At 40.6% G+C, this 18,371-nt stretch overlaps 1 protein-coding gene across 5 annotated transcripts in view; it reads left to right on the top strand.

The window, feature by feature from the left end:
- CALCR (calcitonin receptor) overlaps positions 1-18,371 on the top strand; it is a 165,224-nt gene that overhangs the window by 93,664 nt on the left and 53,189 nt on the right. For 3 of the 5 annotated variants that reach the window (XM_070726408.1, XM_070726407.1, XM_070726409.1), the window contains 2 exons: positions 930-1,077; positions 6,830-6,940. In XM_070726408.1, the coding sequence (XP_070582509.1) occupies positions 930-1,077; positions 6,830-6,940 (259 nt within the window). The remainder of the gene's footprint in view (positions 1-929; positions 1,078-6,829; positions 6,941-18,371) is intronic. The other 2 variants (XM_070726410.1, XM_070726411.1) reach the window with 1 other exon arrangement.

Raw genomic sequence — 18,371 nt, 5'->3', positions numbered from 1 at the left:
CACCTTTTAATGACTGCATCCTATTACTGTCATTAAAATAAGAGATAAGAAATTACAGAGAGCTCTTACACTAGGTCACTACAGTGAGTGAAGTTTTCCACACAGTTTTTCTATGCATGATTTTATGATACGGTAGTTCATCTCTCAGGGAATCAATATACAGTGGTACCTCGTCTTACAAACGCCTCTTCCGAACTATTTTCACCTTACAAACCCAAGCCGCTGCTGCTGGGATGAAGGGGTTTCTTTTTTTTTCTTTTTTGAAGAAAGAAAAGGGAGGGGCGGCTTGGAGGGGAAAAGAGTTTGCATTAACAAAGGTAGGAGAACAGTGTGCTTGCAGAGGCACTGAAAGGGTGTCTTTTGAAGAAAGAAAAGGGAGGGGCGCCCCTCTTGCCTTTCTTCCTTCCCACTTGCTTCTCCCACCTGCCCCCTTTAGCTGCTACTCCCTGCCCTCTATTCGCCTCCCTTCTAAAGTTTGGGATTTTCCTGAAGGATTTGCACACATTATTTGCTTTTACATTGATTCCTATGGGAAACATTGTTTCGTCTTACGAACTTTTCACCTTACGAACCTTGTCCTGGAACCAATTAAGTTCGTAAGACAAGGTATCACTGTATATATATTTCAATATTAGATTTGTTTCAATGCTACCCTGTTTTATTATTGTTGTGAGCCGCCCCGAGTCTTCGGAGAGGGGCTGCATACAAATCTAATAAATAAAATAAATAAATAAAATAAATAAAGACACACAACCAATCAAACTTGCATTCAGTCCTATATGGTGCTAACTCTATAGTCTCTGAGATTAAGAGCATTGTAACTTTGAAGTTCAAACTCCTTGATTAAATAAACAAATAAAAACCGTTTTTATTGAATTGTCCTGATATAATTTACAAATATTAACATATGGGGTTTTTTATATATACAGAGAATGGCTCCAAGTTTACCTACTACTGTAAGTTATGTTGATCCTACTTTAAAGTCTTTGGAACATTCAGAGATACGCCAGAAAATAATAAATTCACAGTTCAAATGCTATGAAAGGATGAACAGAGCACCTCCTTACAAGAAAAAAGGTAAAGGAACAAATAAGTGAAAGAAAAAAAATATTTTCATGTTCATATTTTTAAACCTTAACTCCATACTGGCCTTTTTCCCCCATGGTGAAAGTATTTTTTCATATTGTGCTATGCTTATATTTGAATTATCACAAAGATTTCATGGACAAAACAGATAGTCCTTGACTTCTTACAACAGTTTGCTTAGTATTAAGTTGCATATATGCATTGGCATGCATTCGAATACATGTATTAGCATTGTTAAGTTATAATGAAAAAAGTTACTTATAACCATTTTTCACATGTATGATCAGCACTGGGTTGCTCCCGGTTTGGCCCGGTTCTGTGAACCGGTAGTGATGGCAAGACCATCTGCCGACCCTCCTGGGATGCTTCTGCGCATGCAAACTGGTAGCTTATCACCATTGCAGTGTCCCCATGGTAACACAATGAAAATTTAGCAGCTTGACATCATATGCATGATGATTGCAGTATCCTGGGATCATGTGATCACTTTCTAACAGGCAGAATCAATAGAGAAGCCAGAGTCACTTGAAAATCATGTTCTAACTTAACAATGACAGTGATTCACTTAACTGCAGCAAGAAAGGTCATAAAATGGGGTAAAACTCACTTAACAACTATCTTGCTTAGTAACAGATTTTTGGTTCAATTGTGGTTGTAAATCAAGGACTACCTGTACTATTTTTATACCCATCAATTAAATATGGATAAAAGAGCATTAATTTCAATTTCAATTCAATTCAATTTATTGGATTTATATGCCGCCCCTCTCCGAAAACTCGGGGCGGCTAACAGCAATCATAAACAGTGTACAATAATAATCCAATACTAAATAGCGAATTAAAATCCCTTAATATAAAAAAATCACCAAACATACATACAAACATACCATGCATACAATTGTAAAGACCTAGTGGGAAAAGGAATCTTAATTCCCCCATGCCTGGTGGCAGAAGTGGGTTTTAAGTAGCTTACGAAAGGCAAGGAGGGTGGGGGCAATTCTAATCTCTGGGGGGGAGTTGGTTCCAGAGGGCCGGGGCCGCCACAGAGAAGGCTCTTCCCCTGGGTCCCGCCAAGCGGCATTGTTTAGTTGACGGGACCCGGAGATCCACTCTGTGGGACCTAACTAGTCACTGGGATTCGTGCCGCAATTAAGTCTTTAATTGTAAGTTTGTTCCTGGTAAATTTTGTCCTGTTATTGCTTCTCTAATCATCCCTTAATTATCTCTCTGGCTATGACATACCAAGCATACAACTACCCAACTACATTTTAGTTTACCATGTACAGACCCAACCCTATCGTTTTAATGAGTACAGAAAATGATTCCTACTGAAATATTATATTTAGCTGTGAATGAACATATTGTATGAATAAAACCTGATTTATTTAATTGCTGACTTCATTTCATTATTTACACATAAATATATTCTTGCTCTGTTCCATCGAAGAAAGAAAGAAAATTAAAGAATAGATTTTGGTAATTAAGATTCCTGCCCTCAATAGGGAATCGAGACCAATTAAGAAAAGAATATTACATTTGTGCTGAATCCAGGAAAATCCTTTGTACCTTTGTTCTCTGGCGTGTAATGAAACATCTCATCTGGCTGAATATTTAAATGACTAAGTGGTTTTAAAGTGCTAGCTTTTAAAAAGAGAGATGCTACTTGGTACCACATCATGCTGAATAAAAGAGGCAGAACCATCAAAGAGATTAATGATTACTAGATATAAATAGCTGTAAGAAAATGCTTGACTCCAAGGAAATTCATTGGTTGAATATATATTGCTTTAATCAAGAACTATATGGAACCATTTTTTGTTTTGGTTTTCACTTTTCAAAAAAGCCATTCCTGAGCTTTGCTTAAGAATCTAGTGTTTGTCCTGATTATTCATTGATTCGTGAAAATCAGTAAACACTAAACAGGGTAAGGAGAACACAGAGATAATCAGTGTTCACTTCTTGAGCAAAACACTCCCCTCATAAAGGACTGCCATACTTCTGTTGCCATAAAATGTAATTTGCTTACTTTGATATAGACAAAGGCAATACAGGGAGAAGCATTTTTAAAGAGAATATAGCTAAATTGTGTTTTAATAGAGCCTACTACAGATAGTTTTCAATTTATGACCACAGTTGAGTCTAACATTTATGTTGCTGAGTGAGAAATTTGTTAAGTGGGTTTTGCTCCATTTTACGACTTTTCTTCCACATTTGTTAAGTGAATCACTGCAGCTGTTAAATTAGTAACATGGCTGTTAAGTGAATCTTTTCTTATCAGAAGATCACAAAAGATGATTACGTGAACACGGAACATTGCAAGCATCATAAATATGAACTAATTGCTAAGCATCTGAATGTAAATCACATGACCAAGGGTTATAAATGTGAAAAATTACAATAGTTATAAGTGTAAAAAGTCCTAAGTTATTTTCAGTTGCTTTGTAATCTCAAACAATCACTAAATGAACTGTCGTAAGTCAAAGACTACCTATATTTCAAATTATTTACAGGCACACTTATATATACATAACCATTTTCTTTCTGGGATAAGGAAATTATACAAAGGAGTAAGAAATAATAACAAAACCTGGTTCAATAACCATAGAATTACGTAGGATTCTTGATTGATCAGCAAACTCGCCTGACCTGAAACCTACAGAGAATCTATGCACCATTGCCAAGGCCCAAGAGAGACATGAGATTGAACAATGCAGAAGAGCTGAAGGCTGCTATTTATTTATTTATTAGATTTCTATGCTACCCTTCTCGAAGCACTCAGGGCAGTGTACAACATTGTAAATGCAAACAATATATTTGAGAAATCTAATTATTTTAAAAGGTCATATACAAAATTAATAAAAATCTAAAGTCATCCACATTCATCCAGTTCAATCATTCATATCGGCCATGGACAATCTCGTGGTTCATGGTCCCCATGCCCGCGGGCAGAGGTATGTCTTCAGAGCTTTACAAAAGACCAGAAGGGAGTAGTTGGTATGTATCTCTGGAGGAGTTCATTCAAAAAGGCCGGGGCCACCACAGAGAAGGCTCTTCCCCTAGGCCCACCAGACGACATTGTTTGGCCGATGGGACCTGGAGAAGGCAAACTCTGTGGGACCTAACCGGCCGTTGGGATGCATGAGGCAGAAGACAGTCCTGTAGGTAGTCTGGTCCTAAGCCATAACACTTCAGCAATGTCACAGGTTGATAATATCTATACTATGCCACAATGAGCCAGTAATTGCTGCAGAAGGGGCCCAAACCAAGTTCTGGGTACATATGCATACTTGTACTTTTCAAAGGTCCAATATTGTTCTATATACAATCCTTGTTTTATTGATTGCATGTAATATTCTAATTTTAATATTCTAATAAAATTCTAATTTTCTGAGATGGTAGATTTGGGGTTTTCATGAGCTGTATCCCATAATCTTCACAATTATGACAAATCACGGCTTGCCTTGCATTTAATGAGTCTCTCTCATATATTACACTTCATCTTTTAAGTTGCATTACTGAAATAAATGAACTTTTGCACAATATTTTAATTTTTTAGTTTCACCTGTAATGTTTTAAGCAAGGTACTCTAATAACTATCTATAAAAGAGTTTGTCAGTTTTTCTCCTAAGGTAGAACATATCTAAGAGATGTCCACTGTATCTTTTGTTTTAATCTTTCTACCATTTAACTTGATTACATGCCATTCAAAAAATCATGGCACATAGAGCAGGGGTCGTTTTAGAGGGAAGAGAGAATAAATGATAAATAAGATCTTTGTTAAATGGAAGCATATCATTGGTAAGTTGCATAATACAAAACATAAAAGATATGTGTGGTAGAAAGGGAAAAAAGATTGTTTTAATGAGGCCACAAATAATTGAAGGTAACAAATAAGCAGATTGAAAGTACATATTGTGCAGAAATAAAATTGGTTTTTATTCTTTTTTTCAAAAATAACCTGACATGTAGGTGAATGAACTTGTTTTATTTCCCCTGGGTGAAAACATTTTTGTATTGTATTGAAAAATACAAATGTTCTTCATTTCATAGAATGACAAATCTTTTCAAAATTAAAAACTAAGCCACCTACTGCATTGTCCTTCAGAAATATATTTTGGTTGCATTTTTGTTCTTCTCTTAATCTTTTTCACTAATTCCATGATAGAGCTCTTTTAGCTAGTACAAAGTATGGAAGAAAATGTGCTATATCTAAAAAAGAAATAGAATTGTTCTGATGGAGTGCTGAGGTCAATATTTATCAGACAAAAAACTGAACATTTTAACTTTTGTGGGTTTCTAAGAAAAGAACATCCACCCACACTGAAACACTTGGGCCTCCCATCATGAGGAAAATGAACCTGGGAGCTACTTTCAAGCTGCCCAACAAATTAGTAAATCAGTGATATTTTCTTTTAGGTAGCAACTCCAAGGGTGGCCAAGCACTTTAGATATATTTAACTATTTTTACCAGTGTTTTGAGTTTCTGATATCATTTAGCCACAAAACTTTCAAAGATGACTTTGCGATTTCACTGAGTTATTGCCAAATTTAAGTAACAAAATTATACTTGCCAGATCTAGATTTTGGTGGCCCTAGCACTCAAAAATACCACCCTGTCTAAGTAATCCTGTCCCTTCATTGTCACTCTCCCCATTTACTCAAATATTTTATTTTTGCCATATTACAAGCTAGCAGCTCTGAATAGTTCTACTATTGTTGTTCGCAGATAATAATGACATGCTCATGGACAGAGAGAAATTCAGAAGTATTATAAATTGACACCTGCAAATTCTCCATAATAGGGGAAAAGAACCAGTTGTTCTCCAGTCCACATTACATCTGTTAGGAAAAAGTTGTTAATGTTTTGAAGTAATTCTGTAATTCAGTTGCTGAAAATCTTGTAACTCCATCCCTTCCTTTTCAATAAATTCTTTTAAATAAAACTTTAAAATGAACTTTTATTTAAGTCGGCTACCAGGAACTTTACAACATAACAAGAAATTTATTTATTTTTATTCATGTAACCTATACACCACCCATCTTACTAAAAGCAAATTTAGGCACTTAAATATAAACAAAAAATAATGATGAAGTGGAACAAGCTCATAGAATTATTATCAATGATCTCTATTATAGTGTACACTTAAGGGACCACTGAGTCTGAAGAACAGGGCAGCATTGAAATGAATGAATGAATGAATGAATGAATGAATGAATGAATGAATATGTCAATGTTGGCTTAAATTCTAATGGATCTCATTTAATTCACTCTATTATCTTGGATTGATGGGATGTAATGCAAAGTAATATATAATAATGAATAGTAACAATTTTATCCAGTGCAGATGACAGAACCCAGTCTTCGGAGAGGGGCAGCATACAAATCTAATAAATTCAATTCAATTCAATCTAGTGAAATTGGAAGCATTCGAAAACTAGGTCAAGTTGAATCAAAATATAAATTGGATGGGAGATCATGCAATATCCCAAGATGGTAGGCCGCTTTGCAAAATTGAAAAAAAATATGTCAGAAGACAGTGGGAAACTACTTCTGTATTGTTGCCAGGAAAATTATAGATATAATCATCAGTAATCAAGTTCAACTCAAGTCTTTACCTTTTAATGCAAAAACAACAAAAATGTAGGCATTTTCATGAACATGGTAGACATTACTCTGACCTTAGAAAAGAAGGCAAGTGTGTTTTCTTCAAAACTATCAAGCTATATTTCTTTCAAATTTCTAGGATTGTTCTGTAACCGGACTTGGGATGGATGGATGTGTTGGGATGATACACCAGCAGGGCAATATGCTGAGCAGAATTGTCCCGATTATTTTCAAGACTTTGATCCAACTGGTATAGTACTCTTGTTACTTTCAGCCAATTGATAGAATATGGAAATGGAAGGATAAGTTTTATCAACATTAAAATTACAGTTGGTTTGCATCTACATGTCCAGAACTAATTATTGTACATATGCTGGTACAGTTATTTTTTGTGAATTTTCCAATCTTCTGATGCAAATTCTCCCATTTAAAAAAATACCCGCATTAGCATGTAGGAAAATTACTTGCAAATACGTACTCCTATGTGGAACAGAAATGCACAGAACAGAATGTGTACAAATAAATTGCAATCCAATCTGAAAACAGAAAATAAGGAGGTGTGTCCCTCACCCATCATGCAATTTTTTAGTAGAAAAATCAAGTAGTCATTCCTATTTAAAATAAGTGAACAGGTGAAATACATTTTATTTATAACATTACTGAGTTCTATTCACATTTACCTTGAAAGTTAAGAATGTGTTGCTTTAAATTATCTTGCTGCTTGCCATATTGATTAGTGACAATCCAGAAAATGACATTGTTTATTTTTCATGTCAGTCCTTTTTATCATAATTCTATTGGTGGGGAATTAAATAGCAGTTACTAAAACTGGTTCATTCATGTGACGTAAATCTCATTCTTAGTGTTTTTTTAATCAGAGGCTAGTAGATAAAATGTACCAACTAGTGATGGGCGAACCCAACGGTGTTCAGGTTCGGCAAGTTCGGATGAACTTTACGCAAAATTCGGCCGAACCCGAACTCGAACCCAAACAGGGAATCCCTCCCACGAAGAGATTCCGGGGGCAGAGCTTTGACGGCACCGGCAGGTTGCTAAGGACGCCAAGGTGATCACTTCCTGCTGGTGTTGTCAAAGCTCTGCCCCCAGAATCTCTTCGTGGGAGGGATTTTCCCCAGCTCCTTCAAAGGGAGGTCTTCACGTAAAAATAAACATCTTTATTTTTAGGTGAAAGGACCGCCTTTTGCTTGCAGCACCACTGCGGTGTTCTTTTTCATAAAAATAACAATGTTTATTTTTACGTGAAGACCTCCCTTTGAAGGAGCTGGGGAAAATCCCTCCCACGAAGGGAGGGCGGAGCTTGGCGTCCTTAGCAACCTGCCGGTGACGTCAAAGCTCCGAATGCCGAACACAACCCCAAACTTTGCCCGAAGTTTGAAAAAATTTCGTGTTCGTGTTTGGCATACTGAACACCGCAAAATTCGGTACGGACCCGAATTGTGCGGGTTAGGTTCGCCCATCACTAGTACCAACATAATTCTCAAACTTATAATACTTTATATGAATATCAACAATGCAATCAATATTGTCAAAGCCACCATAGTGTAATTGAAATTCTACCTTTTGTATATGTACTATAAAGCTTCAGTTGCACCATCATGTATACCATTGCACATTTTTCAAAACGATAGCTTAAAAACATGCCTGAAATTTTATGAAGTCACCAAGTGTGTAATTATTAATTTTCCTAAAATATTCATAGCAATATATATATATATATTCTGTCTATATCTTCTCCAAATATTAATATATTGCACCTTCAAATAAATTATTAAAGGGAGACATTTTTGCACAATCTACCATTCTGTAGTTCCTATGCAAGAATAACTATATTATTATTATTATTATTATTATTATTATTATTATTATTTATTATTATTATTTATTCGATTTGTATGCCGCCCCTCTCCGAAGACTCGGGGCGGCTCACAACATGTAACAACAAATCATAAATAATCCAACAGTTTTTAAAATGTTTAAAGATTTAAAAGACCCCATATACTAACAGACATACACACACGCATACCATATATAAATTAAACATGCCCAGGGGGAGATGTTTCAATTCCCCCATGCCTGACGACAAAGGTGGGTTTTAAGGAGTTTACGGAAGGCAGGAAGAGTAGGGGCAATCCTAATCTCCGGGGGGAGTTGGTTCCATAGGGCCGGTGCCGCCACAGAGAAGGCTCTTCCCCTGGGGCCCGCCAACCGACATTGTTTAGTTGACGGGACCCGGAGAAGGCCCACTCTGTGGGACCTAATCGGTCGCTGGGATTCGTGCGGCAGTAGGCGGTCTCGGAGATATTCTGGTCCAGTGCCATGAAGGGCTTTAAAGGTCATAACCAACACTTTGAATTGTGACCGGAAATTGATCGGCAGCCAATGCAGACTAAATGTTTGTTTAGTTGACTGCTGCTTTCTACTATAGCAAAATTGTATCCTGTTATGAGCGTAGATAGGAAATGTTTAAGTCTGCACTGATACAATCTGAAATACCAGTTGAGAGATGGCTAGAAGGTAGGATAATATTAATCATGTTCAAAAGAAAATGGGATTTCCACAATAATAGAATAGCAGTGAAAGTTTTTTGCCAAGAGATTGTTTTCAGAATTAATAATGTTTTGTACCTAACATCCCAATAGAGCCAATCCACATTTGTATTTTTTTCCAATGATAGGTTTCTGAATTGTGCTAAATCATATCATGATTGCTTCAATATTGTGTGAATGGGCATATTGACTTGTCATATTGAAGTCATGTTTTTATTTATTCATTTATTTTTATTTTATTTTATTTGTTTGTCAAATGTGTAAAAGATAGCAGTTCTAGCTATAAACTGAAACATAAATGAAGTAAGTTAAGATAAATGAGGACACCAGGGATGAGAATGAGAGTAGACAGTCTAATCTTAAAGTTTTTTGGGTTTTGGGAAGAAACCACAGTCACGTAGTGAGTTCCAGACATTGATCACTGTTGCTGAAGTCATATTTTCTGCAGTTGAGTTTGGAGCGGTTTACATTAAGTTTGTGTCTATTGTGTCCTCGTGTATTTTTGTGGTTGAAGCTAAAGTAGTCATCGAGAGGTAGAACATTGTGGCAGATAATTTTATGAACTAAATTTAGATTGGTTTGAAGTCAATGTAGTTCTAAATTATCTAAGCCCAAGATTTCAAGTGTGGTGGAGTAAGGTATTCTGTTGCAAGCGGAAAAGTAGGAGAAATAATTATTCTCATGAAATATTTATTTATTTATTTATTATTTTATTTATTAATTTGACTTCTATGCCACCCAATCCCAGGACGGCTGAGACTTTGGACTCTCTCAATTGTATTAATGTCCTTTATGCAGTATGGGTTCCAGACAGATGAGCTGTATTCAAGAACTGATCTAGTGAATGTTTTGTATGCTCTAGTTAGCAATGTAATATTGCCAGAGAAGAAGCCAAGTAAGATTAGATTGACTACTTTCAGTGCCATTTTGGCAATGTTGTTTCAGTAGACTTTGGCACTTAGATCATTAGCTATGAGTACTCCAAGATCCTGGACAGAATGACGGTTGTGTACAAGGTCATGTCCTCCAAGTTTTGTGTTTTGTGTTCTGATTCTTTTTGCTAATGTGTAAGACAGAGCATTTGTTGGTTGAGATTTGAAGTTGCCACTTGTTTGACAATTCTGATACATAGTCAAAGTCTTCTTGAAGTGTAGTAGCATTGTCTGTGGTATTAAATAGTTTGACATCATTGGTGAATAGAACACAGTTGTTAATAATGTGATAGCAAATGTCATGTATGTAAAGTATAAAGAGTGTAGGTCTAGAACGCTTCCTTGAAGGACATAATTTGTATTTCTTTATTATTTGTAGTTCAGTAAGCTATATATTAAAATATATTGTACTTAGCAGAAGGAATAAGCAGTATGTGACTAACTGAAGAATATATGTTTCCATAGTTTGTTTTTTGCATATTCAGGTATCTATTGAAGTATATGCACTTCTGATTTCTCTCTTGTTTTTGTAATAGCACTTTATGCAATGGAACAGCCTGTTCTAAGGACACTTACAGTAAGCAAATGATTGCTGGCAATCTTAGGCCACAGGTTGTTAACTTCAGCTGAATAGAATAGGGAAGTCTAGTAGGATTAGCTCCAGCTTCCCATACCACAGAGCTGGGCCATCTGTTTATTTTGTTCCAAATACATGCTGAAAGGACTCGTAGCTAATAATCACTTCCTGCCACTTGAGAAGACACATGTGGGCTGCATGCCCACAATTCTGGCCTTGTTGAGACTAATCATCGCTAAGCTTTGTTGTGACTGTTTCAAAACGACTTAGATAATATTTCTGCTGTTGACATTAGCATAAAAATGCCATAAATAATTCGGATAAATTGGCAAGCAGGAATTAATCAAAAACAGAAACATTTCTGAATCTCCTGCCAGATTCAAGCAAAACAAAAGTGTTCGTCTTTCAAGTTCAGGCAGAAGCCAAGCATGCATGTTCAAAACATTCCACGTGGCTGTGCCAGAAGGAAAAAACGGAAGGAAATAAGCAAAGCCCAAATTTTGCTGCATGTTGTTTTCATCAGTGCAAAATATGGCTTGCTGTATTGTCACATTACTTTTTGTTGTACTTATTGCACCAAGAAAAAAAACTTCATATTGTGTCCCATTGCAGGATATCTATTGCAGCAGAGGCAGAATAACAACGTGGACACAGAGCTGGATTTAAAAGCTGGGTCATTTTTATTAATTAAATTAAAATTAATTTATTCAACCTAACATGGACCCGCAGAGGTCAACTGAAATACTTCCGGGGCGGAAATGACATAGTTAAAAACTTCCTGGGCAACTTGGGGCATAGCTCCATGCTGATCCAGGTGAAGGGGACCACGCCCTCACCTGGATCCCAGCCATGCCAGGCATGTGGGAGGTCTCGCCATCCAATCTCGGAAAGGGAATTGAAATGGGTGAGACCCAGAGGCAGGTTCTCCCCAATTGCTCAGGCCAATTTAAAAGCCACCATGAGCACTTGGAGAGAGTCTGCCAATTATCCTCAAAGATGCCCAATGGAGAACACGCAGTTGCTAAATACCTCCCAATTTCCGCCCCTAACCTGCCAACCCAAAGACCAGAGGTAAGCCAATTAGAACTAATCGGGGAGCGAAACACCCCCTAACCATCGGTCCCGCACCGCAGTGTGGAATAGGTGAAAAAACGGTCGCAGAAAATACCGAGACCGCCAAAAATTCCTATTCGTCCCCCTAAGGGTGACCCCTGTAGCACACTGAAAGATAGGGAGGGCAGGTGGGTGTTCGCTTGCTCGTTGTCCAGGGTGAAAAGGAAGCCCCAAGCCTGCGAAGCCCTTTATAAAGGGCTAGCAGGCCCCGCCCCGGCAACGTCATCGGCATGGCCGGGATCTCGCGAAATCTCGCGAGATCCCGGCCATTCAGAATGGCAGCTAGGCTGAGGGCCGCGCTTCCCTGGCCCTGCCACAAATCCTGGCTGGTGGTAAGTCGCCGGCTGGGCATTTGTGTCTCTGACCTCTTTCCTTCCTAGCTCCTTAAATCTGTTAAAAAAGACATTCTTAGATTTTCTTTTGTTAATAATTTCTTATTTCGTTGTATTTCATTAAGTGAAATCTCAAATACTTTAGCCACCAAATGAAAAGAGAGGACATTGGAAAAGCCCCTGATGTTGAGCAACTTAGAAGGCAACAGGAGAAAGGCACCACAGTAGACGGGATGGTTAGATAGCATCATCAAGACAACAAACATGAGTTTGGGCAGACTCCGGTTAACAGTGGAGAACAGGCATGCTGTGGTCCACGATGTTGGACATGACTTAGTGAGTGAACAACAACAAAATTCGCTAAGAACCAAATTCGATTAAAAATGTTTCTTTTATTTCTTTTACATATGGAAGAATATCATCTATGACTGTACGATATTACAGTTTTACTATACACACTTACTATTCCTCTGTGCATGTGGTTTTTTTTCTTTTTCTTGTCCTAATTAGCATAGTTCCTTCACCTGTATTCTTATGCATTAACTTCTGTTTTAGATTTATTGGATTTATATAGATTAGATTTATTGGATTTATATGCCGCCCCTCTCCGCAAACTTGGGGCGGCTCACATGCCTGGATAGACTTTCCTAGAAGTCAGGGGTGTCAAACTCATGGCCCATGGGCCAGATGTGTCATGTGCTGACCACCCCACCCCATTTTAGCCTAGAAAAAAAGTTGCTTCATGTGACAACATGTATTCATTCATTCATTCATTCATTCATTCATTCATTCATTGGATTTCTATGCCGCCCCTCTCCGAAGACTCAACATGAAAACACGAGTTTAAATTACTCCTTTTAGCAGTAGTTACAAATTGCTAGATGCATAAGCGCATACTGTAGCAAGAAAAGGCTCCCAAAGATTAGCTTGGCTTAGAGTCTGACATTGTCCTGTTACTTATTTGTAGAAATGAGGGCTGGGAAAAAGATAAAGTGCTCTTCACTGACTGCTATTTTCTCAAACCGCCTAAGGCTCTAGCCCCTTGGGATATAAAAAAATGGATTGTTATTCTTTGAAGAATTTGGGTGCTGATGATAAAAGGGATGCCTTTGGTAAGTTAGGGTTTTTGCGATGAGTTTGGTGTTTGATTTATTAGTCAATAAATAAAATATGTGTAAAAAATAAAACTCCAGCTCCAATGAGAATATTTCACTGACCCATATCATATATCATTTCCCAGCCTGAATTTTTAAGTTGGAACAATTTATATTGACATAAATTTTCTGCCTAGTACAGAAATTTCATATTAAGATGGTTATAAGAAAGAGTTCTCCATTTTAATTTATTTACAACATACTTTTGAAACCAGCATATGTTTTATTTCTACTTTCTTATTAGAAAAAACAAACAGCAATGGAGAAAGTAATATTATATAAAATTGCAATTTTTAATGTAGATACTCATCAAGATTTCATCTGAATGCTGGAGCAAAGAAACCAGTGATCTGACTGAATCCCAGAATTTCCAATATGTTATTTTAGTAGAATAAATAGGATCAATAAAAGGAAGTACTTCTTTGTGTAAAGTATATTTAAATTTTGGAATTTGTTTCCATTAGATGTTGTGGTAAGCACCAGTTTAAACAGATTTAAAAGAGATTGGAGAAATTAATGATAAATTTTGATTGCTGACTACACCCATTTTGATCACAGAAAAACTATTTTAAATGCTAAAAAGTATTAAAAGCATTGCCATCTCATTTCATGGGTGTGGCCTTCCCATGATCACTTCTGATTGGCTGCTGTGTGACACAGACTGCTGCTCAAATTTAACTTTGACCATGATAATTTTTTATCGGGTGCTATTTATACCGGTATATGGGTGCCAATTGAGGAGGATCCTGGTTAGGATATTTACCATAAAAGCGATGGAAAACATATTTACAATATCTTAAATTCATTCCAAAGCAGCAGTTTGGAGTTTTGTGGATGAATATAAAAATTCAACCACCAAGAGATTACCTGAGTTTTTAATATAGTTTGGTTAAAGATCCACCAATTCTTGTCCCATAAAGGAAAAGCAGTAACAATTGAAAGAGCAACAGTACCTCCTATCCCCCATTCCTTAGACACTTGAGACAAATCTTCTATCTTAAGGAAAGTGAGATTCCAGCAACTAATATATATCTTCTTATAACTTTATAGAGCAGAAGGTATCAAAGAAAATGTCCTTTGATTAACTTTGCTGACTACCAGTGAGTCAAGCTTGTTAATAAAAGAGATATATTGGAATTTAGACTAAAAAACTATTAAAGGAACTATTTTCTTTATTTTCTTCTCTCTCTCTCTGCCTTCAAAATGAAGCAATTGAAGAGGAGAAATAAATGTTGTTAATATGATTCCTTCAATATCAATGGAATAAATTTCAGTAAAAATGTGGTATATTATATTCAATCAGCTTTAAGCACTACTTGAGACATTTTTCAGCTTTAGATAATCTATACTTTGAATGATTTGCTTATTCCAAGTGTTTCCAGATAAAATGTGCTGCTCCTTAGCAGAGATGAACATATTATCTCAGCTGTTAGTCTTTTTTCTGCTCTTTTAGTAACAGGAGGAACAGAATCAGAACAAAGAGGTTCCTGTCTTGCCTTTCCTTTAAATGGTTATGAAATTAAAATATAATTAGGAATACATGATAAACTGCAATAAAATATAATGATAACAAACATTTAAAAATAAAACAAATAAATTAATAAATGCTGACAAATTTTACAAATCAGTTGAATGAAAACTTCATTGCTTATTATTAGGAACTATGGATAAAATTGAAAAATGCTAAAGTTAATGTTAGCTATATAAAATTCCTCTGGTTTTCAGTATATGCAGAGTAAAAAGAACATCTCTCAAGGATTTTAAAACCCAGGCATACATATATAGTAAAGTGCAGTTCATCATACAGCTCAATCCCCAATTGTGTAGGGCTTTAAATATCACATTAGCACCTTGAGAAGTGGATCAGTAGTATCTGAAACTGTTATGTTATGAATATTACATGTACATTATAAGGTGACTTTATTATTTGTTCCACATCTATTATTGGCTTCATAAAAGCCTAGCAAAAGGTCAACAGAGAGACTATTTTTAAAACATTTATTTATTTATTTATTTTATTTATTTATTAATAGAGTTGAAAGGGACCGTTAGGTCATCGAGTCCAACCCCCTGCCTGAGCAGGAAACCCTACAGCACCCCAGCCAAATGGAAGTCCAATCTCCTCTTGAAGGTGTCCAGAGTTGGGGAGTTCACCACCTCCCCTGGCAGGCAGTTCCATTGGTTGATCGCTCTGACCGTCAGGAAGTTCTTCCTTATTTCCAGGTTGAATCTCTCCTTGGTCAGCTTCCAACCATTGTTCCTCGTCCGGCCCTCTGGTGCCCTGGGGAATAAAGAGACCCCCTCCTCACCGTGGCAACCCCTCAAGTATCTGTAAACTGCTATCATGTCCCCTCTAGACCTTTTTTCTAGGCTGTCCATGCCCAGTTCTCTCAATCTCTCTTCGTAAGTCTTGGTTTCGAGTCCCCTAATCATTTTGGTTGCTCTTTTTTGCACCTTCTCCAGAGTTTCGATGTCTTTTTTGTAGTGAGGTGACCAAAATTGGATGCAGTACTCCAGGTGGGGTCTGACCAGGGCATAGTAGAGTGGTATTAGTACTTCCCTGGTCTTGGAGCGTATTCCTCTGTTGATGCAGCTTAGGATCGAGTTGGCTTTTTTGGCTGCTGCTGCACATTGCTGACTCATGTTTAGTTGATTGTCCACCAAGACTCCAAGATCTCTTTCGCAGTCACTACTGCTGAGTGGGGTATCTCCCAGGCTGTATGTATGTCTAGGGTTCTTTTTGCTGAGGTGGAGGACTCTGCATTTGTCGGTGTTGAACCTCATCAAAAACACCATATTGTTCTGGAGCAGCAGAGTATTTGAAGGACTACTTCTCCAATATATACTTACTGTCAATTGAAGGCAGTTTCAAGAGACTTGAAGAGTTAGCTGAGTGGTTTTCATAAATACAGTGGTCCCTCGATTATCGCGAGGGTTCCGTTCCAGGACCCCTCGCGATAATCGATTTTTCGCGAAGTAGCGGCGCGGAAGTAAAAACATCATCTGCGCATGCGCGCCATTTTTTTTCATGGCCGCACTGTGCAGATGGTGGGGTTTGCGTGTGGGAGGTGGGGAAGACCCTGGGAAGGTTCCTTCGGCCGCCTAGCAGCTGATCTGCTCGGTAGCGCAGCAGCAGCGAGGAGCCGAAGATTGGAGTTTCCCAGCCGCCCACGCAAAGGGGAAACCCCATCTTCGGCTCCTTGAGCTACCGAGCAGATCAGCTGCTAGGCGGCCGAAGGAACCTTCCCTGGGTCTTCCCCGTGGCCTCGGATCCTCGCTGATGCCCGCCCGCCGTTTGCCGCTCGCCTCGTTCACCGCTCGCCTCGTTCGCCGCTCGCCTCGTTCACCCGCCTCGTTCACCCCCCCGCTCGCCTCGTTCACCCCCCGCTCGCCTCGTTCGCCCGCCTCGTTCACCCCCCGCTCGCCTCGTTCACCCGCCTCGTTCGCCACTCGCCTCGTTCACCCCCCCGCTCGCCTCGTTCGCCCGCCTCGTTCGCCACTCGCCTCGTTCACCCCCCCGCTCGCCTCGTTTGCCCGCCTCGTTCGCCACTCGCCTCGTTCACCCCCCCGCTCGCCTCGTTTGCCCGCCTCGTTCGCCCCCCCCGCTCGCCTCGTTTGCTCGCCTCGTTCACCCCCCGCTCGCCTCGTTCACCCGCCTCGTTCGCCACTCGCCTCGTTCACCCCCCCGCTCGCCTCGTTCGCCCGCCTCGTTCGCCACTCGCCTCGTTCACCCCCCGCTCGCCTCGTTTGCCCGCCTCGTTCGCCACTCGCCTCGTTCACCCCCCCCGCTCGCCTCGTTTGCCCGCCTCGTTCGCCACTCGCCTCGTTCACCCCCCCGCTCGCCTCGTTTGCCCGCCTCGTTCGCCACTCGCCTCGTTCACCCCCCGCTCGCCTCGTTTGCCCGCCTCGTTCGCCACTCGCCTCATTCACCCCCCCGCTCGCCTCGTTTGCCCGCCTCGTTCGCCACTCGCCTCGTTCACCCCCCGCTCGCCTCGTTTGCCCGCCTCGTTCGCCACTCGCCTCGTTCACCCCCCGCTCGCCTCGTTTGCCCGCCTCGTTCGCCCCCCCCGCTCGCCTCGTTTGCCCGCCTCGTTCACCCCCCGCTCGCCTCGTTCACCCGCCTCGTTCGCCACTCGCCTCGTTCACCCCCCCCGCTCGCCTCGTTCGCCCGCCTCGTTCGCCACTCGCCTCGTTCACCCCCCGCTCGCCTCGTTTGCCCGCCTCGTTCGCCACTCGCCTCGTTCACCCCCCCGCTCGCCTCGTTTGCCCGCCTCGTTCGCCACTCGCCTCGTTCACCCCCCGCTCGCCTCGTTTGCCCGCCTCGTTCGCCACTCGCCTCGTTCACCCCCCGCTCGCCTCGTTTGCCCGCCTCGTTCGCCCCCCCCCCCGCTCGCCTCGTTTGCCCGCCTCGTTCGCTCGCCCCGTTCACCCGCCGCTGTCGGGACACCCCCCACCCCAGTACTTTGAATCCCGCCGCTTCTGCTGGATACGGGCGATGGGGGGGCGAGCTGCCACAGCCCTGGCTTCCGCGCCGCTGGTCCCACCCACCGCCCGTATCCAGCAGAAGCGGCGGGATTCAAAGTGCTGCGGTGGGGGCGGCTTTCGGGACAAGCCGTGCACAAAGGCCGAGGCGAGGCTGAGCAGGAGAAGCCAACCAGCGAGGCGGTGGGCTAGGAGCCGCAGGCGAAAGGAGCTCGGGCATCGGAGCGCGGCGCCAGGCATTGTTCTCCGGACCCCGCCCGCTCAGCCCGGCTGCTGGATTCAAAGTGCTGGGGTGGGGTGGGGCTGTCAGGACAAGGAGCGAGGGGGCTGCGAAGGGGCGCACGCGGCAGAGCTCCGGCGGAGGAGAGGTGGCGGGGAGAAGCTCTCTCTCCCTCCCCCCCCCCGGAAAAAATAAAGCAGCCCCAGCCAAAGACGCCCAGCGAGAAAGAGACCTCCGAGCCGGACTTGTTGCTTCTGCCTGCCAAGAGAGCCGGGCGTGGGCAGCAGCCGAGAAAAGTCGGCGC

Source organism: Erythrolamprus reginae, chromosome Z (assembly GCF_031021105.1).
Source record: "Erythrolamprus reginae isolate rEryReg1 chromosome Z, rEryReg1.hap1, whole genome shotgun sequence".
Lineage (NCBI taxonomy): Eukaryota > Metazoa > Chordata > Lepidosauria > Squamata > Dipsadidae > Erythrolamprus > Erythrolamprus reginae.
This window is presented reverse-complemented; position numbering and strand designations above follow the sequence as displayed.